Source organism: Fistularia commersonii, chromosome 17 (genome assembly GCF_037954325.1).
Source record: "Fistularia commersonii isolate RoL2024-O1a breed Wild chromosome 17, RoL_Fcom_v1.0, whole genome shotgun sequence".
In the NCBI taxonomy this organism is placed as follows: Eukaryota; Metazoa; Chordata; class Actinopteri; order Syngnathiformes; family Fistulariidae; genus Fistularia; species Fistularia commersonii.
The window spans coordinates 10,964,618-10,990,972 of NC_141300.1; the positions used below are offsets into that span (position 1 = coordinate 10,964,618).

Here is a 26,355-nt window from a genome sequence, read left to right on the forward strand (position 1 = left end):
GCCTGCTTGTTTAAATGGCTCGTTTTGATTTTGTGTTTTGTTTCTGCCGCTCGCTGTGCCTCCCCTGGAAGGATACCTATAAACATCTACAGCGGAGAGAACAAGGTTTTGTTGATTTTTTAGCTTTTCCCACTTTTAAAGCATGTAAAGGTGTGTCATTTTTACCGTAGGTACTCTTCAACTGCGAGGGACGGAATCTAAAAATCCAGAAAATTACATTGTATGATTTTTAAGTAATTAATTTGCATTTTATAGCATAAAATAAGTATTTGATACATCAGAAAAACAGAAGTTAATATTTAGCACAGAAACCTTTGTTGGCAGTTACAGACATTAGACGTTTCCTGTAGTTCTTGACCAGGTTTTCACACACCGCAGCAGGGATGTTGGCCCACTCCTCCATACAGATCGTCTCCAGATCCTTCAGGTTTCAAGGCAGTCGCCGGTTAATATGGACTTTGTGCTCCCTCCAAAGATTTTCTATCGGGTTCAGGTCTGGAGACTGTCTAGGCCACTCCAGGACCGTGAGATGCTTCTTACGGAGCCAATCCTTAGTTGCCGGAAGACCCGGCCACGACCCATCTTCAAGGCTCCCACTGAGGGAAGGAGGTCGTCGGGCGAGATCTTGCGATACGTAGCCCCATCCGTCCTCCCCTCGATACGGCGCAGTCGTTCTGTCCCCTTTATCATCCCAAAAGAATGATGTTTCCACCTCCATGCTGTTCTTTGGGTTGCACTCACCCTCCTTCTTCCTCCAAACATAGCGAGTGGACCACATGACCTTCTCCCATTCCTCCTCTGGATCATCCAGATGGTCACTGGCAAACTTCAGACGGGCCGTGTAGTTCTGGGCTGATCCCTCACCTTCCTCATGATCACTGATGTTCCACGAGGTGACATCTTGCAAGGAGCAAGATCGACTTCTTCCGTTTTCTAATAATGGTGCCAACAGTAGTTGCCTTCTCACCAAGCTTCTTACCTATTGTCCTGCAGCCCATCCCAGCCTTGTGCAGGTCTACAATTTTATCCCTGATGTTTTTACACAGCTCTCTGGTCTTCATGGTGAGGTTGTTTGATGGAGTGTGTGAACATGTGTCTTTTATACAGGTAACAAGTTCAAACCGGTGCAGTTGATACAGGTAATGAGTGGAGAACAGGAGGGATTCTTAAAGAACAACTAATCGGTCTGTGAGCGATGCAATTCTTACTGGTTGGAAGGTGGTCATATTCTTATGTCATGCAATAAAATGCGAAATAAATTACTCTAAAAAAATCAAACAATGTGTTTTTCTGGATTTTCGTTTTAATTAGATTCCGTCATTCACAGTTGAAGAGTCCCTATGATAAAAATGAAAGACCTCTACATGCTTTGCGAGTGGGAAAAGATGACAAATCAGCAATGGGTCAAATACTTGTTCTCCCCGGCTGTATCTCACTAAATCTAAATCTAGATCGTCTGAAAATCAGACCCAGAAGAAGTGAAGTACCTGAAATGTGTTCCTGCAGCAGCTGAAAAGGTATGTTCTGTAAATCACCTTTTTTTTTCCTGAGTTGTCATCGCCGCTTACCAATCTCCTAAATGAACAACCAACAGTTACACACTGTTTTAAAATGGATTAATGTGATCAGCCCAATCAATGATTGGAGCTTTTCACAACAAGCATGTTAACATGGATTGAATTTTCATTTTTCAAAAAGCTTTTAAAGTTTCTAACTTCCTGTTCTTTTTGTTCATTGGCTGTTAAAAGTAAAAACACGCAGGTTAGGCTCATCCATATCGATCACCTTCATCATTTCATTTTTTTCAGCTTATTACTGTTTTTTGTGCTGTAGGGCTTCACTGCCTGGTTTCTCGTCACCGTGGAGACACGCCGGCGTCTTCAGGTAATTTGCAAAAAAACACAAGCCCATCCTTGATTCCTCCCTTCCTTTCCTTCCTCCCTTCCTTCCTTCCTTCCTTCCTTTCCACCCTCTTTCCTGTCATTCATCAATGTCAAGCACTGCCCATCATGTCTAACGTATAGATGGCTTCAATCCATCTATTACAGGATACAGCAAAATATATTTACATTTTTCTTTTTTTTTTTTTTTTTAAATGTGTAATTTAAGAAAAAAGGCATTCCATCTTGTTTCTGTGTTTCCACTGATCTGCTTTTCCTATCATTATTATTATTATTAGTAGTATAGTGCTGTGCAGCTGATTTAAAATGTCTTCAATCAAAAATTCAAATATCCAGATATGTTTCACCCGTGGGTCACTTTTTCAAATCCATTTTCAACTTCTCGCAGGTCTGCAGGAATGGAATAAAAACTATTTGACTAAAAAAAAATGAAGCAAAATCAGATTCAGACTAAGCTTTTTCTGGGAAAGAGAGGTGATTTTTTTTTTTTTTTTTTTTTTTTTTTTTTTTGTGGAAAACTATTAAACTACCACATAAAAAAATAAATCATTTTGAGATTTTTGAATTTTCAACTGCTTACTGGGATTGAGGTTATCCTGTGTTAACAATTGTCTTTTCGTGGGAACAAGAAAACTCAACCACGTAATCTCGCGCCGGATATCATGTTCTGAAGAGATACTGTCATTTCCACGGTAATCGAGGATCATCATCTTGGGTGCAATAATATCGACTTGATTAAGTTTGACCCCGGAGCGCTTTCCCCTGGACGGTCTGTGGAAACGCTCCGTGTGCCAGACAATATCCTGTGGGAACAAGATAGCCGTGATCCGCGTGTTATCGGCGCGGTGTTGATTATGTTCTTCGGAGGCGACGCCAAAAACAAAACATCGCTCATGCGCCGTATCACCTATTATTTTTTGATTTCCGTCCTTCACAGTCGAATGAAATAGTCTTTTATTTCATTGCAGAATACCACGAAGCTGCTATAAAACATTTTAGCAGGAAATTACACGTATTTATTCAAGCACAAACATTCATGTGTAAAAATACACATGCATATATATGTATATATCTATGTAGACATATGTGTGTATACAGGACTCTCAGAAAATTAGAATATTGTGATAAAGTTCTTGATCTCCTGTAGTGCAATTAAAAAAAACAAAATTACTTTTTCATGATATTCTAATATTTTGAGATAGGATTTTTGAGTTTTCTTAAGATGTAAGCCATAATCATAATATTTTTTTTTTTTTTTTTTTTTTTTTTTTTAACTTGAAACTCTGGCACAACAATTTCCTTCGGGATTAATAAAGTTGTTCTCATTTCTCATTTCTCAATATTAAAATAATAAAAGGCTTGCAATATTTAGATTGATTTATAATGAATCCAGAATGCATGACATTTTTGTTTTTGTAATTGCATTACAGAAGATAAAGAACTTATCACAATATTCAAATTTTCTGAGACAGTCCTCTATGTATGTTTGTATGTATTATTTATATGTGTGTGTGTGTTTACCGTATGTGTATTATATATATATATATATATATATATATATTTTTTTTTTTACTCTGTACATATATATGTGTTATATTATATGTGTGTGTACGTACATATATGTATATATGTTTGTATATATGCTGTCGGTTTCACGCGTGTCACAGGGGGAGGGGCTGGTCAAGGGGCAGTGATTGATTGATTGATTGATTGATTGATTGATTGATTGACTGATTGGGCCCATTCACCACAGCAGCTGCATGCAGGGCGGGTGGACAAACCTGGAAGTGGATTTGTCGTTTGTGCAGCGAGTCTGCAGCTCAGCTCAGCTCAATGACTTAGATTGTTTTATTTTTTTGGAATCACTTAAACTTTGTCAACAGAAAAGCAGCGCACCGCACGGAACCCATCACACTTCCTGAAGGCGATCAGGATGACCACAGTTCTTGCCGAAATCTTCTTGTCGTGCCAACTGGACTTGAATTTCTTCATTTGAAGACGTTTCCTCCTTCATCCCAGAGGCTTCTTTAGTTCTTCTTCACCATGACCTGGATGACCGAGAACCTCCACAGGCAAATATATGGCAATATTACCACTTTTGCTGCACGACCGCTACTTTTCACTGTCATTGAGAAAACATCACGCTGCTATTGTACCAGATATCATGATGGTATTATTTACTGACCTTTTGCACTAAACTGTACAAAAAAAAAACAAAAAACAGTCCGCATCTACATGCACTTTGTGCTTTCTGTCGTATAGGAAACATCTGATCTCTCTAATAAAAAAAAAAATGTAATAAATGCAAGCTAATTACTTAAAAATCATACAAAATCACATTTTCTGGACTTTCGATTTAAATTCCATCACTCACAATTGAAGAGCACCTATGATAAAAATCACCTACACATGCTGTGCAAGTGGGATAAGCTGAACAATCAGCAGGGTATCAAATACTTGTTCTCCCCAGTGTGTGTGTGTGTGTGTGTTTGCTATGTTCCATGGAGGAAGGTGTTTCCAGGATGCTGTATTTCTCTCTTTTTCAAGGTGTCGCAGGCCTAACTTAAACAATCGGGTGCCCACTTGAAAACCCCAGTGACGTGCTTCAGACTGCTGGAGGCTCAAGCCGCTTGTCGGAGAGCGAATATTGTTTGTTAGCTTGCTGGTAGCCTGTCTGTTATTTGTTGTCGTACTTGTTATTTTCTTTACAATCTGAGTTGGGACGGCCACATGTTTTCCTAACGAATGATCGATAGATCTAAATACAGACACGGACATAAGAGAACAGGGTATTTCTGACCATTTGGCTGAAAACTAGTCAAAGTATTTATTTGAGGACAATAAAAAATAAAATAAAATCCAGACACACAAGTCGCTAATATTCTTCCTTTTTATTTAAATATACTTCTGGAGATCTCGGCTAAGTTCCAAATACAAAATTTATTCTTGCCACTCCACTAAAATATGGAGAAATTAGAAAATTAAAATAAAAATCATTGTACGCAGATCAGACACCATGACTTCTAGCGTGGCCGTGGCCACTTCCGACATCCCATCGTTTGCACAGAGACAAGAGAATTCGTACTTCATCCCAAAATGCGACACATTCCTGTACTTCATATGTGGCGGTAAATCTATTCCGCTGCATTTCCTGACTGCTTGCAAAATGAAAACATGCACAAAAAGCACAAGAACAAAGATGACGATACACGCACGTATTCCATAAAGACCCGCTAAAAAACAGACTCCGGGATCGTAGAAATGGAAAACGCGAGGCGCTAACCGGACCGGCGAGGGGCAGCTTGGGGTTCAGCGTCTTTACAGACAAGAAACGCCGGGCATCGAACCGGCAACCGGCTTCCCACGAGCTAACACTTAGCAAACTTCAATGCTAGCATTAGCTCCAAGACGACGGGAGACGGCGATTGAGCGAAACGTCCTTTTCTTTGTGACTCTTAAACTGACTGGATCTGAATCTTTTATCAGTTGTGGACACGTAAAGACGAGAGGCGGTGAAGATCCGGGTAGAAGGATGCTGAGGGAGGAAGAAGAGAGGATGGATGGAGATGAAAGAGGACATGAAGTTGAGAGGAGAGGGTGAGATGGAGGCAGATGATTGGCTGTGACTTCTGAAGGGAGCAGCTTGAAGGTGGAAAAAAAAAAAAAAAAAACATTTGGATTGTTTTGGTATTTCCTGATATTTTCTGAGACGATGCAGGAATCCTGCGATTAAAAACCAGGCGAAACAATGGTCGTAAAGGTTAAAGAGTCACAGCTGGGCGAGTGTGCAGGTTCCTCCTCAGGAGTAGAACTTGCTGTTGTTTATCCTGGTCGGTTTGCTCCTGCAAGACAAGAAGGGATCAGCTCCGGGTCTCGGGCTCCTCCGGTCGTGGCCGGTGTCGGACGTCCTACCTGCTCCTGTCGCTGGTGCTGAACTCGCGGCTGAGCTGGCCGTGCTGCCGGGGGATGTGCGTGTTGTAGATGAACGTCTCGCCGACATCCACCTGCTTCCTCTTCAGCTGGCTGGACGACGAGTACAGCTCCTCCTGCTCCGCCTGGCCGATACCACAAACCTCTGAGCGACACTGCTTTGTGTGTGTGTGTGTGTGTGTGTGTGTGTGTGTGTGTGTTTGCGCGTCCTCACCATGGCCTGCTGCACCTTGATCTCCACCAGCAACGAAGCCAACTCCAAATTCTCGTTGTAGCCGTTCTTCAGAGGCACGGAGCGGTAACCTGTGGAAACAAAACGTATAAATCCACACGCCGCTTCTTCTGGCAGGAAAAAAAATCCCATCAATTATTGATTTGACTTTTTCGCTTAGGTTTAAAATGATTCTTTTTGAGATAATTTGCAGTCAGCATGAGGGTAGCCCCAAGTTATGCTCCCATAATTCACCTCTTTGCAACATCCGTCCCTTCATCATGCATTACCGTTACCTTATAGTCTCCCAGGCGTCCACCACTGTTATTTCTTTAATGAATATTAAATTGTATAATTTCGTCCATTAGAATTTAATTGTTAGTGCTACTAGTATTCGTAATAAGAGATCATCCAAACCCCCGTAATCCCCTCTGTCTCGATCACGTCCCTTCTCTCTTTTTACTTGAGCCAGTTGGCCGCCCACAGTGAACTGCGATCCAGACCACAGGGTTATGATTTAACCGTGTAAAATCTGACTTGACTAACTTTCATAAAAAATTGACCCTTTTTTTTTTTTTTTTTAAAGGCTAATATTTTTGCTAATTCTCTTGAGGCGGCTCCCGGTGATTTATTTTATTTATTTATTGTTAATTCATGTTTTTGCCCACTTCGGCAACGAGAAAGAGAGGAGAAATGCACTTTGCTGGATTCCCGCTCAAAGCAAGGTGATAATGAGAAGTAATGGTGTCGGGCCGTGTGTGTGTGTGTGTGTGTGTGTGTGTGTGTCACCTGAGCGGATGCCTTTGACAGGAAACGTGGCCTGAGCCAGGAAGTTGGGGTCCGAGAACATGTCTTCCTCATTGACCACAAAGCGCAGGAAGGTGAGCTCGGGCTCGTAGACCTTGAAAGTCACCGGTTCCGTGTTTTTCCAAACCGGGTTCAGACCGTTATCTCCTGCAGAGCCAAAAGCATCGCGGCTCAATTTCACACGTCGTGTTGAGACAAATAACCTTTCATCCATTGACACATCTGGACATCTTCGGATCCTCCTGCTTGTTTTCGGACGGTGGGAGGAAAACCGGAGACTTCCTGCCGGGATCTGACCTTCTTCTTGTTGATTTATTGATAATTTGCTTATAATTTCTAATAATTCTTGGAAACTTTTGGCCAATTTTCACAAATTTGTACCACTACCACCGATTTTCTTTCGCTTTTAACCGTCAGATTTTTGGCAGATTACCTTTCCCTTCAATCATGCTCAGCTCAGTGTCTGTGTCTTGCAACGTTTCTTGTTAATTCCATTTTTCAAGACCAATCTGAGAGAATTTAAATTTAACTCTATTTCTGTCTTGCACCCCTTGTCTGCAGCAAAGAGGACTGCACCGTGTCCAGGCTCAGCCTTCATCAGGACTCCAGGTGACACTTCTACTGGGTTTTAGCGCCTCTATGTGGACAGACAGATTCTCCAGATTCTCCTGTGTGAACAGTTATCTTTTTCCCCTTGCAAATGTGTCAAAATTGAAATTCTCCCCCCTTCTTACGATAAACCACGGTCTTGTATTTCTCCTCGGTGTGACCGCACAGCTCGATCTCCACGAAGGGACTGGCTATGCAGCGGCCGAGTTTCGGAAGGTGTCTGGCAGCGATGACCTGTGAAGGACACACACAAGATATTTAAATTGGGAAAACTTGTCCCTCAGGGGCCATGGGGCCATTCTCCTGTGTGTGTGTGTGTGTGTGTGTGTGTGTGTGTGTGTGTGTGTGTGTGTGTGTGTGTGTGTGTGTGTGTGAGAGATGGCTGCTTGTCTTTTTTTTTTTTTTTTTTCGCAAAACCAACCAGGAAGCACTAACCGCTGCAAAAATATTCACGGATAACAAAAATGTACAACCTGAGAATGAGATAAAATCACATATAGAGAAAAAAAAAACAAAACAATCTTTATTAACCCAGCACATCAGTTGACATAAAACACACACACACGTGTGTATGTATATATATATATATATTATATATATATGTGTGTGTTTGTATGTGTATATATATATTTTATATATATTATAGATATGTATGTATATATATTATAGATATGTATGTATATACATATATATATTATATAAAGACATGTATGTGTGTGTATATATATATATATATTTTATATATATATTATAGATATGCATGTATATACATATATATATTATTTAAAGATACGTATGTGTATGTGTGTGTGTATATATGTCTATATATATATAGATATATATATACCTCTCGATATATATACCCATATATATACCTATATATATATATATTGTGTGTATGTGTGTGTGCATATATGTATTTTTGTATGTATAAAATAACACCTTCATAATCTGTTCTGGCTTCATTGGGGTTGCAGTGTGAAAACAAACAATTTCAGTGACTGTGCACAAAATGGTTTTAATGAAATAATATCAAGGTGATATCTTGGATGAATTTGAGGTGAATTGTTTTTGAAAGTAATCTTTTTATGTGTGAGTTTCTGGAGAATTTTCCGGATGGCTCCGAGCAAGAATCTGCACAGAAATGACGCTTCGGTGTTAAAGTGAGTATAATTTAGTTTGATTTCGTACGTGCACCTTTCAAACGCACCCGAACCACAATGAAGTATTTGACGTCCTTCTTCTCCTCCTGAGGTTCGTAGTCGTCACCCCTCATGAACTCCGGCTGAAGGATGTAGCCGGTGTGTCCGTTCAGGCTGAAGAGAGCGCTGTTCAGCTGCGTGTATTTATCTGGACAGAAAACTCACGTAAACATCCAAACTCCTGTTGACGACTGGTATCGACGAATAAAATAATATTTGACGGCGGGTGACGTACCCGCCGTTTGGAAGTTGAGGGCGACCATGTGGCAGCCGGCGGCCCAGAGAGGGTAGGGATCGTAGTTGGACGACTCCACTCTCTGTCCTTTCGGGTAGATCCGACTCAAGGCCTTGTGATTGTAAACCACAAAGTCCTTCGTGCGACTCTTTCCTGGGATCTTGTTCTCCACGAAAGAACGGATTTCTTTGTGGCTGTAGTTGTCTGTTCACCGTGAACGTATTTGAATGAGATAATTATGTTGTTCCCACAAGATAAGCGTAAAATCGAAACTTTTTTTTCTGTTAATTGACATCCAGATATTAATTTATTAAAAATGTATTACCTTGTGGAAGCAGCATATATATATCATATATTTTATATGTCGTGCATACAATGTTTTTGTCTTAATTTATATACGTCGCATCTTGTATTGCATCTTTTAATTTACCAAAGCGGTCCTTCTCCTTGCTGCGCGGTTGGCAGTAGACAACCAGGTCTGACATCTCCATGGCAACCTCTGCCTTCTTCTCCACTTCCTCCTGCTGCCTGATCTGAGTTGGCAACCAAAGCGTTACCCGGTGATGTGGACAACATGTGAAAGTACAACATACCAGCTCTGACCAGTAGTGCATCATCTAATAATCCACAATAGTATCATTGATATGGTCAGTTACTGCTTGCATGAAAGAAGCGAAATATAATAAAGAGACAAATAATGGAATACTGAGTGGTAATAAACCAATTGAACGGGCTAAAAATACAGCTAATCACCTGAAGCGCTAATAGAATGGTCCCAAAATGGGATTGTTGTTTAAAAAACATTTTAAAAAAAGCAAACATGGTGCTGCCATCTTGCTGAAAAGGATAGAATTAATGGGGGTAGTATTGCTAAGTAGAGTTTAGAGTTAACAACCAGTTGGGCAACCATATTGCCAATCTAAGCTAATATCAAGCGTCTGTTTGCTTGCACGGGCTGGAAAGTAGCAGGGTTGTGGTAAGCAACGCTGGAAAGATGGTGGTCGGAAGCACGCGGTTTCAGGTGTGTTTGTCATATGAAGGTTTACACGTCGCCAACAATGCAATAAAATGTTTCGGACAAGAACTAGCAGCAAAGAAAGTTTAGTTGAGTTACGATGGTTTTGCAAAGTTGAGTAAGGTCCAGAGCTAAGACTAAGTATGTCGGTGATGGATTTCTTACTTCCATGAACTGACCAATCTGAAGTAGAGCAACTGTCACTAAAGGGAACTAAATATGAAATTCAAAAGGCAGATTCACTAAATTATTTCCACAACTTTTTTTTTTTTCCCTGTGTAAACACAGCAACATACAAATGGTAAACAGTATGATTTTTTTTCGAACGCAATCAACCAAAAAGTGTCAATCAATCTGACTGTTTTGACTGTTAATATCGATTTTATTTCTGATTTTGTTTACAAAACCAAGAGTATCCAACGCCACTCCGTCCCTTTGTTATACACAACTAGAGACACCCACCTCTTGCTCCCTGTTGTACTGCTTGCTCATCTCTCTCTGGGCGATGTCCCAGCCCACCTTGTACCACTCGTACAGATCCTCCAGAGAATCCGCCGCCAGGTCGAACTGCAGACTATCCTGCTCCTTGTTCTGCAGCGTCAACACGTAGGGTTTGTTGTTTTTACCGTTCTTCACTGGAACCAAGAGCAGAGAGGCAGCCCCGGTCATGGACGACAAAGACGGCAAACAATGTTTATATTTTGTATGTTTTGGGTTGGTTTGTTGTGCTGTGTCATGTCACATTATATTTTGTTATGTTGTGGTAGGTTATGTCATGTGTGTTATTTATGATTTGTTGTGTTTGTTTTGGTTTGTTGTGCTGTTAGGATTAAGTTTTTTGTGCTATGTTTTGTTGTGTCTTAAATTTTGTTTTGTTATGTCGTGTTTGTTTTGTAATGTTTGATTTTTTTATTGTTTGTTTTGGTATGTCATGTTTTTTGTTTTGCTCGGGTATTTTATGTCATGCTTACATTATGTTGTTTTTGGTTTGCTTTGTTGTGCTGTGTTGTTTGTTTATTTTTTTATATTAGTATGTGTTTGTTTTCGATTTGCTATTTTATGTCATGTTATTTCTTTGCTTGTTTTGGTTTGTTGTGTTATATTTGTTTTTGTTTATGTCATATTTATGATCTGTTATACTGTTGCTAATTTGTTTTGTTTTGTTGTGCTGTTGTATTTGTTCTGTTCTTTGTACTATGTTTTGCTATATTTTGTCATTTTATGTTATTTATGTTTTATTTTGTTAATTTTATTTGTTTGTTGTGCTATGTTAGTTTTGGGTTTGTTGTGCTATCTTATGTTTGTTTTGACTTGGTTCGTTGTGCTATGTTATGTCCTTTAGTTTGTTTTGCTACCATATATCATGTTTGTTTTTGGTTTGTTTTGCAATGTTGTGCAATCTTGTTATGCTTTGTTTTGGTTTGTTGCACTATTTTATGTCATGTTTATGTTATTTGTGTTATTTTGGTATGTTTTTCATTTGTTTTGGTTTGTTGTACTATGTTATGTGTAGTTTGTTGTGCTGTTATTTCATGTTTGTTTTCGGTTTGCTGTGCAATGTTGTTCTAGTCATTTTATATTTTTTTTTTGGTTTGTTGCTATGCTGTGTGTGTTTTGGGTTGATTTGTTATGCTATGTCATGTCAGGTTACGTTTTACTATGCTATGTTTTGCTGTTATGTTATTTGTTTTTGTTTTGAATTTGTTTTGTTTGTTTTGGTTTGTGTTATGTTTTTGTTTGTTGAGCTATTTTATGTTTGTTTTGGTTTGCTACGGTATGTTAATATGATATATAATGTTTTGTTATGTTTTTGTCATGCTTTGTTTGGGGCTTGTTGCGCTGTTTTAAGTTCTCTCATGTTGTGTTGTGCTATGTTATGTTTGTTTTGGTTTAGTGTGCTCGGTCATGTCTGTGGAGGTTGGTGAAATCTTGTCAAAATCTTCATGTTATGGCGACTAGACTTGAATTTCTTCACTTAAAGACGTTTCTCCTCTCATCCAAGAGGCTTTTTCAGCTGAAAATTTCGACAAGAATGTTTTTTTTTTCATGCTTGGTTTGATGTGCTATGTTTGTTATTTTTGTTTTGGATTGTTCTATGCTATTTCATCTTATGTTGTTTTGATTGGTTGTGCAATGTTATGTTTTGTTTTTTTGGGTTCTTGTGTTATTGTGGTTTGTTATGCTGTATCATGTTACTTTTCTTTTTTTTTTGTGCTATGTCACATATATGTTTTTAATTTCATTGTGCTATGTTATGTTGTGTTTTTGTTTGTTGTGCTATGTTATACTCTGTTTTGTTTGTTTTGCTATGCAATGCTATGTGATGTCATGTTACTTTTTATTTTGGTATGTTGTCATGTTTATGTTGTGTCTTGTTATGTTTTAATTTGTTTTGTTTTGAGTTTGTTGTGCTATGTTATGCTAAGCTATGTAAAATCACGTTATCCTCTGTTATGTTGTATGCTTGGTTTAACACCCCTGGTTTAACCTTCCCCTCTGTTTCAGTTCACAAAATTGACTATTTGTTTTCGATCATCAACAAAAATCTACATTTGCATGACAAGTTATGATTTTTACAGCAATTAGCATCATTTTATCATTAATTGTGCCACATTATGGATTCATTCATCATAGGGGGAAGTTGCAGAACCCAGAGGAAACCAACATGCAAACTCCAAGGAGCAAGTTCTCTGTCGGAATCCAACCGGGAACCTTTTTGCTGTGAGGCGGAACCTTTAACCCCTGTGCCATTGTGCCAAAAACACCCAATGATACACCTAACTTTATCTTTCTGGTAAGTCTACCCTAGAAAAGTGTTTGGTTTTCAATGAGATCAAAAAAATATTGCATCAGAAAACAAAAATTTCTTCTACTTGCTGTTTTGGATGTTGCACTTGGAAATGTCCACAACACCTTTACACAGTTCACCCAGAGGATTGTCTTCCAGTTCCTGTTTGTGATGACGCAAACGTACATGAATAAGCGGTAAGTGATCGTTCAGATTTTTCGCCTCGCCGTGCAGCACACCTGTTTTTTGGGCTCGGGTTCAGCGGTGCTGAACACCTCCTGGACGTAGTTGGAGGGGAAGAATAACTGTACTTTTCCGGCGTGATCACCTTTCCACCTGCGGTGCAAAATAGCAGGTACGATCAGACCTGCTGAGTGTGTGTTTATTTGTGTGTGTGTGTGTGTGTGTGTGTGTGTGTGGACTCACCATCCAACATTGTCCTTTGACACATTGTATATCAAAGCTCCTTTAACAAAGCTCAGCTCATCTGGCCTTTTGGCATTGTAGTCATATATGGCCTTGACGGTGTTCTGCGGCTAAATCACACAAACAGACACACAACGTTCACTTCAAGATAACCACAACAACACAACTGACAGTTCCGACGGACCGCTCGGCTGTGCGTATATTATGGGTAACAACCATTGTCCTTTCGATCTCATTGGGTTCGACGTATGTCTTCATGGCATAAAAAGAAGCGCAGTCCTTCTCCTGTGAAACACATGGAAAGCGGTGTATTTTTTATCGATTTCAGAAAAGTGAGTGTTCTCTGCAGTGGAGTAGGACCAAATATGGACAAAGTAGCACTTGTTATTTGTCAGCTGCGACATATCAATGCATCGGAAATAGCGAAAAAGTTCCAATCCTTAATCTCATCATGTGCTATCCCTGGAAAAAAACTCGTGAGTGACTTCAACCAAAAAACATTTGGATTAAGATGTTTATATGAGTTGCTTTTAGAATATTACACTCATATCCCAGTGTATATGTTAAGTCTGACTGATAATTTGTGAATCCCCTCTCAAATCTGTTTTTCGTAGGCTTTACTCCGCTTCCTTGGACAACAATTTGAACCCAAACTTCTACAGTTCCTCACCGCACTGAAGCGTTCCACCAATTCCGGAGTGACGGGGTACCGTAGCTTGATTTTACGATATATCGGACATTTCTTATAGTAGTTGACGAGCTCCACCAGGCTCTCAAACTCCGTGGTGGTGCCCAGGAGATACACGTTGCCCTCTTTCTGGATCCGGCAATGTTCCACCTTGCCGTCCCCTCTGCGTGGCAGATATGTAGAAAGTGAATTCAAGGATTAAGAAAGCGGGGCCCACGGTTCGGAGGGGGCGGTGGCACCTGAATGAGATGGCGTAGGAGTCTGGGTCTCGTTCCCTCTTTCGGATGAGGAAAGCTCCATCTCTTGGGATCCTCCAGAGGTAGTCCTCGGCCTGCCCTCGGCTCAGGTTGCTGTAGAACCACCTGCGTTCACACACAACCGCCGACATCGATATGAAGTCGGAAATGACTGTTAAAAAAAAAGCATGAAGAAGCTAGAGACGAGGATCCGTCGCGGTTTCATGCCGAGGAAAACGCCCCTCGTGTTTTTTTAGCCTCACGTAAGCGACAGACCCTTCTTGTTGGTGCGGGTTGGGCTGCGGTACGGGATCGGTGAGGATAATTTCGAAGTCCTGGCAGCGTAGTGGATTGTCCTGGTAGTGCTTGATCAGGGCGTATATGTTGGGAAAGTGCAGGTTCGTAGTCAGGAAATAATTAGTCTGTTGCCCATCCATTTCCGAGCGAAGACGGCAGTGCTGGACTTTCCCGCTGCGCCTGGAATACAGCAGGAAGACCACACTTTGGTTGTTGCTTTTTTTTTTTTACATAGATTACTGTACTTTTTGGACTATAAGCTGCTACTTTTTGAACACTGTGGCTTGCTTAAACAATGATGCGGCTAATTCATAGCTTTTTGGAGGCTAATGAGCTTCATGCCGCCAAAATATTCAGCCTCGTTACATCGGACCAATGAAATGACCATGAAATTCTGAGGCAGTTCAATTGCGACACTTGAAGAAGACGAAAAAGTGCGCAGGAGTACGACAAAGATAGCAATGGACCTTTCCTTGTGTTATTTATTATTAATCTTTTCATCAGCTTTGGTACAGGCACTGTTGGGGAAAAAAAGCATTTCCAGTACGTCTTGTGGATGTTACCAGTATGAATTTAATTAAAAAGAGAAAAAAAAAGTTTCCGTGTAACATCTCTCGGTGTAAATATGTCACATTACAACGTGGACACCTGCGGCTTATAGACAAGTGCGGCGTTTATTTATTTTAGCGGGTGAGGCTTATATTCAGGTGTGCTCAAGAGTCCGGAAATTACAAAAAAAAAAAAAAAAAAAGGTCCAACGATGTCCAACAAACCGGTTATCAAAACTTATGAATAACTCAGACAGCCCGATGAACCCAAGATGTCAACACGGTCTTGAATCAACAGCCGGGTGAATGTCCAGGGACCGTTAGCATCGCATACCAACTCACGGGCGCGATCAAAAGCTATTTTGATCTAGATGCAGATGTAAATAGCGCTGGTCGTGACAGGGGTACCTATACCCTCAAGTGCTGGGGAACCTAAATAAAAGCGGAGTTTGTATTTTCCACATTTTTGTATTCCTCCACTGACGCTGCACCGAAATTAGACGGTTCTCCAGGTTTTGTCGAAAAACGTCGAGAAACGGTTGCCTAAGGCACGAGTATGTGACGCTAAGGGACCCTCACCGTTCATCAGTCCGTCGAGACCTTGAAAGTGAGGACATGTTGCGAATGTAGACGCTAGCGATCGCAAGTGATGTATGCGCGGCTCAAGCGATGAACCCCTACCAGAAGGAGAGGGTGAAGTCGGTCTTGAAGGTGTAGCTCTCTCTGACCAGGAAGGTGCCGTCTCTGCCGCCTGTTTCTTCGCAGTAATTCTGGATCAGCTGCTCGGCCGTCGTCCTGCCGTCCTTCAGACGCCCGTGGAACCACAGCTGCGAACGATGGATGTCCTGGAACTGGCGGAGAGACGGAAAGAACGACCGTCTCGAAGCGATGTCGTATCTTTGCTTTCGATAAAACCGACTCGGAGGTCGCTGGATTACCTTCTTTAAATCTTCCTTCTCCTCTTCGTATTCCTCTGCGTAGTACAGCTTGTCGTCAGATATCACACAGTAGTGCTTGTTCCACCTCTGGAATGGACACGCAGACACTGGTGCTGATATCATCTTGGAAAAATATCTCGGAGATGCAAATATCGCGTTCTGGAATTGCGTGTAATGCAATATTGTTACGTTAAAGATATTAAATCCGAGCGGCGGCCCTTGTGGTACCTGATCCACGGGGTCCCAGATCTCCAGATCCCCCTGTTTCTGCCCTTTCCGGAAATCTTTACTGGTCCCTCCTCCCTCCACGCTGAGCTTTTTGTGCTGCGTAAACACAACGGCAATCACGCGGGGCAACACAAAGCAACCCCTCCGTTCTCTCGCGTCCAACTCCCGCTACCTTTAGTATGATCTTGCCCTTCAGCTGGTTGGGGGACGGGAGCTGCTCGGCCAGTTGCTCCACGGATTCAACCAGAAGTTTGTCTCCGAACACGTCCCTGAAGATGCGAGCCATCTGGCGCTGCTGCTCCACAGAGCAATGCTCCTCGATGGACAAGATCACCGGGAACCTGGGGAGAATACTTGAGATTTAAAATGTGGTTTGAATGTGCAGTACGTCGTCCAAAACACAACCGGTGAGGAATTGATATTGAGCGTTTTAACCAACGAGAGCCGGACTGGACGAAACGCGGGAGTCGACGGTTTGAAGGTTTCTGTTTTGAAAAGTGTGTTTTCGCAGCGCTTATGTAACGTTGTGTTGTGATGCGTTTAGAGCACGGATAGTTGTGGTGAAGACAAAAAAAAAAAAAAAAAATCATCCATCCATCCATCCATTTTGAACCAGCGATACACGGATGTTTATATTTCTTACTCCGAGGTGACGAAAGCATGCTCATTGATGGCTCTGACCACGTCCTCAAACTTGATCTTGCTGGTCCTGGTCCAGCCGTGGTAGATGATCGGCTCTCCGGGTCCGTCCCAGCAGTCCACTGGGGCAGAGAGCGCACGTTCTTTTCGTCTTTCTTTTCCCACAAATACATGTCATCACAAAAAAAAAAAAAAAAAAAATGTGTACTGACGCTCAATGCAGCGACATCCCATGCGCAGACAGCGGACGTAGGCTTCTGTGGAAGACTCGCTGCGGAGCTGATCGCCCGTCAGGTAGCTTGTGGTACGCACAAATACTGGATTACTCTTCGATACTGGATTACATCGATTGATAATGCGGCGTGTGTCGTTATACTGACGTGTTGTGCGACGAGCTGATCCAGTAATGTGATAAAGGCTTGTTCAGGTCGAGAGCGTTTATCTTTGAGAACTTCTCGTCCCACACGGAGTTCTCCTTAGAGAACAGGAAACTGAGGAACTGATGAGAAGAAAAATAACATTTCGGTGAAACTTGATACGTGTCGACCTCGTACATGCAACCGGTGAAACAAACCGAGCTGGAGGACTTAAACACTGGGTTTTGTTTTTGACGGAGCACACGGTACCTCGCTGACGGTGAACTCGGGGTCGTTGGTTTTTCTCATGGTGTCGTCAATGAACGTGGTCATGACCTCGCGGACCTTATTCAGATCGTTGGCCCATGACTCCTGGACAGGCGTGACCGACAGAGAGGGAGAATCGTCATGCAGTTTCATTCAGATCTCGGCATCCTTCTACCCAGATCTTCACTATCCCTCCGCTGTTTATGGCCAAAGCATCTGACTTTATCTCCAGAACGTCTAACATTTGTTGTCTCCTCTGATGCCTCCTGTTGTCTCCTCAGTGTCTCTAAACCGGACAGCCTCCGTCTTCTACAATTGTCTTTTCAGGTCCTTGATTTACGGCATTTCTCGGTTCCATCGCCATCTCCCACAAATTTATGAAGGAAGTCTTTCTTCATCATTCACACATACAGCTTTTGAGATGTTAAAACGAATTTCACAGTGGAACTATTTGGTGAGTGGGGGAATACATCGTCACGTGGCACTTTGGGAGAAGAAGGCTTTGTTTAAATTTGCCTTTTGGACGCCGTATTGGATTGTGCTGCATTTGCTTGCTTTTTTTTTTGTGTCTTTTTTTTTTTCTCATGACGGCTCCCAAGCGTAATACAAACTTGCTTCAAAGTAAAGGAAGGCCATTACCTCGGAAGTGAAATCGGATATATTAAGACGCACGAAAAAGGGCAAAACCCCGATGAACATCGGACAGTTTGCTCGGCCCACGTTGCGCGACTGTGTTGCCCATCGTTGCCGATTAAAAAGTGTAAACTTGAACACGAACGTCCAAACCAGCCTAGCAGTCTCGGTATTGAGATGGAAAGATAATTAAGACCAGCATCAACGGTATCTCAGTGTATCCTACATTATGACTTAACTACTTTGTTAACGTAGGTGAGTGACTTAGGCACTTTATGTACACCATTCATTAATACACAGGACAAGATGTTACTGTCCCTTGGGCCAAAATCCAAGGTAAACACATCTAGAAGCACAATTCATATTATAAAGAAGCTAACAAGTTAGCAACCAGCAAGCTAACAAACTAACGAAACCCTTACTAACTACCTACCAGCCAACAGCAGTCCAAAAAATGTCATTGGAGCAAACAGGAGCTAATCAAATACCACAATGTCCATCCATTGCTTCACAATTACGTCAATGTACGTCAAACTATTAGCTTTTTTAGCTAATGGGTTTATTAGCTTTTTTAGCCAATTAGCTTTTTTAGCTAATTGGTTGGCAGCTGAGACATTAGCATTGTCCGAGATGATATAAATATGAATCCTCATGTAATGTTTACCTGCTGTTGGAAATTTAGAAAGCGCTGAAAGTCATGGAGTAAAACCACGGATGCGTCTGGTTTGTCTGTGTTACTGAAAAATGCAAAGAAGAACACAAACCCCAATTCAAACACGGCATATTTATATTTGCTGTTTTTCACGCTTGCATGATTGCTAGTTCTCTCTGACACATGAGTAAAGATTTAAAAGTAAACAGGATCTCACCCCAGGATAAAAGCGCAATCTTTTTTGAATTCATCAAGGATCTGAATATCAAAATATAAAAAATAGATTTATGTAAGTACAACTGGAGGGGGGAGAAGGTGTTTTTAAATTAAAATTTTTTAAAGGATGAATTAAAAATGACCTCGTTCTGCTCAAACATTGTTAGGTTGTACAGTTTGTGAAAATGCTCAAAGTCCAGACGGTCTTTTTTCGCTCCCACTTCCTGGAAAGAGAGAACAGAAATTAATACCTCGGCAAGAGGAAGAATATAATAAAGTTATCTCAGCAGACGGATACTAGCGTGATTTTAAATGTAATGCTATAAAGCCATAAACAAACTTTTCCAACTTTGTAGATTTTATATAAAGATGCATGATTTATTCTTCATATGCTGCCGTCTCTGGTGCTGCTCAACTGACCAAAAGAATAAAAATAGGCTAAAATCCTTCCTTTTGGAGAAAGCTTATAGTTAGCATTCGGCTAAGCCCATGTTATCCTGCCATAGTCTTACTCTGCTAAGCGTTAGCCTATTCCTTGCACTCATGTCCCATCATCAGTGCATGATATTAACCACTATTTTTTAAAACTAATATCAAAGTTATCAGCTACTAGTATGTCCCTAGCATTTATTTTTCTGGTCGGGGCAGAAGACCGGCCATAAGAAAGGCAGAATGTTGTCCAGACGTGCTCCACATGGGAAGAGTCATCAGAAAACTGTTGGGATTTGACGTTACTTGAAAGTTCAAGTAACTTGCCGAAGTCACGGCTGTAGATAGTTGAGTAATAATAGATATAGTGCCTGAAAACAAACCCGAAAAACAATTTAAAAGAAAATATTTGCAAGCAAAGAGATAAGGGTTGAGACTCTTTGAAGAAGAAAAATATATATACCAGGAATTTGTCTTTGAGGGTACGGGAGCTGAGAGCCTTGTAGTTCATCAAAGGGAGGAGAGTCTTCAGCTCCTTCATGGAGATGCTGAGGAGAAAGTGCATGCAGGTTAAATGAATTAATACGATACACAAAATCATCTCTCTCAACCTTCAAGAAACAGCTAAAAACTTTTCTCTTTCAGGACTATTTACTGCGCTGATGTTTGAGCTGCCCCAGATCAGGTTAGGCACCAAGTTAGGCTATGCAGTGTGTGTGTGTGTGTATGTGAACGTTTGTGTACGTCTTTGTCAAAAAAAAATATATATATCACTAACCCAAGCTTACTGTTCTGTATATTTCCTGTGCATCTTGTATTTGCAAGTGTTATTTGCAGTCCTTATGTCCTCTATTGTAAGTCGCTTTAGATAAAAGCGTCTGCCAAATGTAATGTAATGTAATGTAAAAATCCTCGCTTCTTAAAAAGGATATTGAAAAATAACACTGACTCAGTAGAGCCTGATCTGGCAGATATATTGGATGTGACCACCAACGCCAAAAGGTCACGTTACATGGAGCCGGGGATTCAACAGTTTTGTAACTTTATTTTGACAAGTTCAAAATAAAAACACGATTGGCATTTATTTATCAAACGCACTCGAGCGACTTTGTGTCCGAAAGCGACGGCGGCGGGAAGTGAAGTACCTGTTGGTCTTTGTCTGATTGATCGAGTACATCTGCTTCCTCAGCCAGCTGGAATCCAAGTTGCACGATTAAATCAGATTAAATTATCGTGTGTGTGTGTGTGTTTTGGAATAGATAAACCAGTGATTTGAAACCACAAGATTATGAAAGCACAATGTCAGCAATAGCCGTTAGCCATTTTACCATCATCTATGTGTGTGCACGTTACCTTTCGATAAGCACTGGAGTAGGAGCCTCCAGTGTCTCCTGCACCAGCATCTCCAGTCCTGTGAGCCATTTCTGAGCCTCCTCAACAGAGTCAGCTGGGAAACACATTTCACACACCCGGTCATCGTACGGACCCTCGCGGTCGATCGCTTCCGATATCCATTCCCCCCCCGCGGGAACGACGCAAACCTACCTCCCAAGCTCAAGGTGTTGAGGACGAACTGGGAGCCATAGAAGATGGTGAAGCACGTGTTCTCGTCGTGTTTATCTTTGCCGTCTTTAAAACGTTCGAAGTCTTTGGAGTTCCTCCCCGGACGGATCTCCCTGATCTCAAACAGATCCACTGAAACGCAAAACGCACATGCATTATTATAACCGTTGAGGACATTGGTGTTGAGGATAGATGAGACCAACTCGGACGGAGTTGGTCTGGATAGAAGGCAGGAGATTTATGGATGGAGTGATGGACGACATGAAGTTGGTTGGATGCAGATGATTCTCGGTGGAGCATAAGAATAGGAAAAGAAGTTGAGGATGAAGTTTCCAGCGCAGGTTAGCAGCAGGTTTAGCTTCTGCTCGAAACTTTTTCACGTTGGATCCAATGTTGCAGGAAAGTAAACATGACCATTTGCGCGTTGCCGACGCCAACGGTTGTGATGTTTTGACGACATGTCAGATCGATAACAGTCAGCAGAACCCTGTCGGGGTCAGGGTCAGATGTTTGGCGGCGAGGTACTCACGGACGCCGTCGGTCTTATAGGCGGTGCGGGTCCACGCCACCTGACGGGTCTCCATGATGACCTGCACCGTGAGACGCTCGGCCTTCTGCCGGAAAACCGTCATGACCACGCCCATCTCCATGTCCCGCTTGATCAGGCTCCTCTTGTACTCCGTCATTTCCCCCTGCTTCCCCCAGAAAGCCATCTCTGCACCAAACTGGATCGGAGGGAAAGCAAAAGGAAACCTTGACCGTCTTTATCACGGATTTTGACGCCCCGAAATGTGTTATTTCATGCGAAAGCTGATTTTTTTGGTCACGTAGAATGTGGTTGTTGTAAATACCATGCAAGTGTGACGGTACGATTGCGATATTTAGTTGAGATATAATGCAGAAATCCCCCTTTCCTCTTCTGGTCACGCAACCGTGGACTATATCTCCGATTGCCAGGCTCGCACTGCTGTTTGGTTGTTTTTTTTTGTGTGTTTTACCACGAGCACAACAGCAAACACGCAACTTCTCAAATCAGAGTCAAGTTCCCCAGTTCCGCCCGCCTTCACGTTTCGACACTCATCCCTCAGTTGTATAACCAAAACAGGTTTGAACACTAGTGAGGGACTTTAAGCTTTCAATACTGATAATTATGAAATGTTTGATCCCACCGCTGAATAAGAAGATGCATAAAACGTTCGATGTGTTTCAGGACGTTTCGGACTTTAGCGTTAAACGCCGTCGGTCAGTTAGAAGACATCATCCGCTTGGGGAAATTGAAAACATCACACTGTTTGATGCCGTACTTCGAGTTACGGTGACATAACCCAGATGAACGCAATCTAAAGCGGATGCAACGAATCCTGGCTTTAAAATGTGTTTTAAGTCAGGATTTGAATTTTGTTTTTTTTTTTAAACCGAAAAACTTGCACAGACTATATATGATAATATCATAATAATAATGGGTGGCGCCTCTGCCTCACAGCAAGAAGGTCCCTGGTTCAGTTCTGACGGGGCTTTTTCTGTCTCTTTGGATGCTGGAGACCTAAAATTGTCCAATCAATTAAAGGGTGGATTATTATATGTCTCTATAAGTGGCCATGTGATTGGTTCAAGATGAACTCAACCGCCCAATGACAGCTGCGATGGGCTCAAGTCCCCCTGGATGCAGGAAAAGCAATATAGATAATGAATAATTGAATGAATGATCAATACAATAATAATACATCACATCTCTTTAGCTTTTCTGGGTCATTCAAAGTGCCATTTTTTTTTCTCGTGAATGAGCGACTTCATGCAAATTCTGAACTCCAGGTGTGACTCGTACCGTGACCGTGTTCTTTGGGCCGCGGCTCATTTTGCTATCAGTGTCTCGCCCTGATTGTAATGTTATCGCCGATTCTCCCTGTCAGAGAGGCAGCTATTGGATTATTGGAAGTCGCACGTCTCAGCCGTACGCTGTCTCTATGTCGTTGCCTGATCCTGTCCCTGTTGGATGCAATATAATTTTATAAATTGTAATCTCAATCTTAAAAATAGATGTATGTGTTTATACATTTAGACTGGAACTGAAATGCCGTCTACTTAACAAATACCTATGGTCGTTTCTTATGATTAGGAAGAAAATCCAGTGAATTTAATTAACTGAAAAAGTGAATGGGAAAATGTGCACACACACACACACACACACACACACACACACGTCGTTATGATTAATGTGTGCACAGATCATCTATCACAATTTGTAAAATTGAAATTGTTGGATATTTCACTTAACCTGCGTCTGGTTTTGAATTTCCATCTTTTTTTATTAAAACCTAAAAAGACGCCGCGTAAAATAAAAACCAGCTCGGAGGAATCTGAGCTTTCTGTGGCCCTCACACCCTTTTGTGTGTTTCAACCGCTATAGTCTAATATTTAACTTGCAAATGGACCCCGGGGGGGGGAATCAAAACAGAGCAGGCAGGAAGGAAGAGTCGGGCTGGATTGCGTTTAAACTACGAGGGGAAAGGAAAGCGCGCTTTGGCTCATCGGTGCGAGGAGAGTCATCCTTTTGTATGGGTTGAGATTAAAAACAGACTAGAAACACTCATTTGTGTCATCAAACCGAAACGCCTGAGCAGAAATTACAACACAGAATTGATTTGTACAAATGCGGTCTGGGATTCAAGTCCTCTTTTAATATAAATTCAAGCTTTTCACTGACATTGATCTGACAACCCAACAACAGCCAGCGATTACCTCATGTCCTATCATGATAAAGACTGATTTCCCCACGAAATAATAATAATAATAATAATAATAATAATAACATGCATCAACCTCATTAGGATGTTGAATTACCACACGTGCGCGTCAGTTAATGTTAATGCTTAACAGGAATGGTTTCAGTTTTTCCAATCAATATTATTACGTGATAGAAAGAAGGTGAGTTTGATTCAGTTTCATGTTTTTGTTAGGTTTAGAAAAGTATGTTTTGTTTGATTTGCCGTTTTTCCCTCGCGTAAAGGCACGGCTCCCTCAGTTCGTCCGTCGCGTCTCCGTCTAGACTTTTCGTAAATTAAAGGTGTTTTCCGTCATTTTCTCCCACAAAGACATTGTCGGACGCACCCAACACAGACCGTGAGAACCACAGGCCGAAGGCAAAAGCCAAGGCGTTCATAATCATCCATCCATCAAAAAAAAAAAAATTTTTTTTCACTGTTATTTCTGATGGCCGGTGAGATTGACTCAAACATGCTACAAACGAGGTTTGCATGTTGAGAGAAAACCACAGATGGCAATCTAACTCGCGAGCTGCTTGTCTGTCTTGTCTCCTGGAGCTTATATGTTTACCGGCAGGCTGGCGTTTGAATTTTTTTCATGTTGGTGTCGCTTTCTGAAGCGAGTTGGACAAAATGTTGCACGCATCTTTAGATCTTTGGAGCTTAAAGAAAGAGGTGAAGACCCGAGTCCACTGCAGTACAGCGGGGCTTCACCTCGGATCCAGGGTTGATCTATACGCACCGTGTTTTTTTTTTTTTTTAGATAACTATTATCGTCTTGCTCGTACGAACATACTTAATTAATCTCATATTTGGATTGGAATTGTTGACTGAATGTCTTCACTGGTCCAAATCCAATAAACACTACAAGAGCATCTCGCAAAGAAAACCTGAGGATGAAACAGAACGCAAAACTAATTTATCATATTAATAGTATAATTTTTTATGGCAAATTTTATACTGTACATTTGGAAAGTCCGTTTGCTTTTGCCCCAGAGATACTACGACCCCACGAGCAGGGTTGGACGTGCAGAAGGGATGGATGTGTGCAGGTAAAAGACAGAAATAAAATAAATAAAATATCACGAAAAAAAAATTCAGTAAAGGTAAATCATCACTTGATACCAACTTAATGATGTCACAAAATTGTTGCTAAACTGGGGTTAAAAATATTTGGCTTGACAGAGATTTACTGCTACTACCAACGTCCAATGTTTGACTTATTCTATCAATTTTATCACTTTTCAATCTGTTTGGAGAGATTGACTGGTGCTGAAAGTGCTGCAATGATAACCAAAAAAGACAAAGTTCGTCTAAAGGAGATTAATTTATTAATCTGTTTATTGCTGCTGATGGCTGTTTCATCTTTTTGGGGTGAATTGTGCTAGTTTGCTAAAGGCAGCTCTGATTCAAGTGAATACAGCAATGTGTAATCACGGGATTTGTTGCTCAGGCCTTTTCTCGGGCCTTTTACCATTATTTCGGGGGAAAAAAAAGTCAGAAAGGAGTTGTAAACCTACGAGAGAATATTAATATGACATGAATATTAATGTGAGACAAAGCCGACCAATGACTTCAACAGTTGCTGTTCCAAGGATTAGACGTTGTATCAGGTATTGTAACAATATGTAATGTAATGTAGAGTATCTGAAATGCCAAAATCAACTAGCAATTCAAGTGAATTCAAAGCGGCTTACAGAGTTTGATTTTCACAACCTTTAGCCTGGATACAACGAATATTAATGCCGATATTATCGTCTCGTCTGTTTCTAAAACAAGGGCATCGGCGGGGGCCTTTGTCTCCATCCATCCATGGAATGATGTCAGAAATGTAAAGATAGAGTCGTTTTAATTCTCATTAGCTTTACAATTCAAAATGTGCATGTTATTTGACACCCGATGCATAAAAAATAAGAGATATTTTTGAAAAAAAAAAAAAAAAAAAAAAAAAAAAAACAGCATACGAGAATGAGGGACTTACTACGTCAAATGACACAGACACTGCAGAGCCTTTTGTTGGTAAAAAGAAAGCAGAGTATGTTTCCCGTGTTTCCGGACGGACTCACATCATCTCATACCCCGACAACCCCACTTCCTGCGCCCTAGTCGACGACCTCGCTTGCACATATATCTAATTGTTTAAAACTCTACTTACCTTTTAGGGCTTGTTTTTTCTCCAGGTCACTCCTTTTCTATCTGATCATGACTTGTTGTGAAATGACGCCCGGGGGAGGATGTTGAGCCGTGAAAACGGTTAGTTCCTCTATCTGCCCGCACAAGGAAGTAAAAGTGAAGTGGCTCTGCAGTCACTGAGCGGACGTGCTGTCAAAAGCAAGCAAAGTCCGGAAACCAGAGCGGTATCTATGCAAAGTGGCCCCCCGGACGGAGAGGACGAGCTGGACCCGACAGAAAGCACCTCTGGAGGCCACTCGTTCATCCTCATCTTCATCATAATAGTTTTAACGTTACCACCGTTATCAGGGGTTCATGTTCACAACCAGAGCCGCGGCAACTCTTCGGCCTTTCTTGTCCAGAAAGCGACATCCCATAGTGATGTAACGCGGCCTGCGCGACGCTTTTAGAGACTAGAGACAAGATTGTTACTTTTTCAAGCCTTCGCGGAAATTGGAAAAACTTTTTTTTTTTTTGTCGTACCATGTCAGGAATCTTCACGAAGGTTTCAGATCCTCTCAATAAAAGAGAAGAAATACTAGTTTGCTGTTTTATACTTCTGTTACACTGTAAAACGAATGTGTTCACACACGAACACACACACACG

The 26,355-nt window shown here is 41.4% G+C and overlaps 1 protein-coding gene across 3 annotated transcripts; it reads right to left on the reverse strand.

The window, feature by feature from the left end:
• Nucleotides 1-5,505: 5,505 nt before the first annotated feature.
• plcg2 (phospholipase C, gamma 2) lies at nt 5,506-25,791 on the reverse strand. 3 transcript variants are annotated; one of them, XM_086162654.1, is made up of 33 exons: nt 25,732-25,791; nt 21,344-21,539; nt 20,797-20,946; nt 20,605-20,698; nt 20,397-20,444; nt 19,715-19,799; nt 18,966-19,046; nt 18,824-18,864; nt 18,619-18,691; nt 17,325-17,426; nt 17,079-17,197; nt 16,911-16,996; nt 16,703-16,820; nt 16,232-16,400; nt 16,060-16,155; nt 15,832-15,918; nt 15,575-15,744; nt 14,325-14,525; nt 14,052-14,174; nt 13,795-13,975; nt 13,341-13,409; nt 13,125-13,234; nt 12,938-13,034; nt 12,824-12,860; nt 10,373-10,545; nt 9,326-9,428; nt 8,896-9,099; nt 8,669-8,808; nt 7,584-7,692; nt 6,832-6,996; nt 6,046-6,134; nt 5,814-5,956; nt 5,506-5,743 (listed from the first exon to the last, which is right to left on the reverse strand). In XM_086162654.1, exons 2-33 carry the CDS (start codon nt 21,525-21,527, stop codon nt 5,701-5,703), a joined length of 3,690 nt encoding a protein of 1,229 aa, XP_086018780.1. In that variant the 5' UTR covers nt 21,528-21,539; nt 25,732-25,791; the 3' UTR covers nt 5,506-5,700. The 3 variants fall into 3 exon arrangements, with proteins under 3 accessions (XP_086018780.1, XP_086018778.1, XP_086018781.1); XM_086162652.1 differs by having other exon boundaries at nt 12,788-12,860; XM_086162655.1 differs by lacking the exons at nt 5,506-5,743; nt 5,814-5,956; nt 6,046-6,134 and having other exon boundaries at nt 6,857-6,996; nt 8,656-8,808; nt 12,788-12,860.
• Between the last annotated feature and the right edge of the window lie 564 nt (nt 25,792-26,355).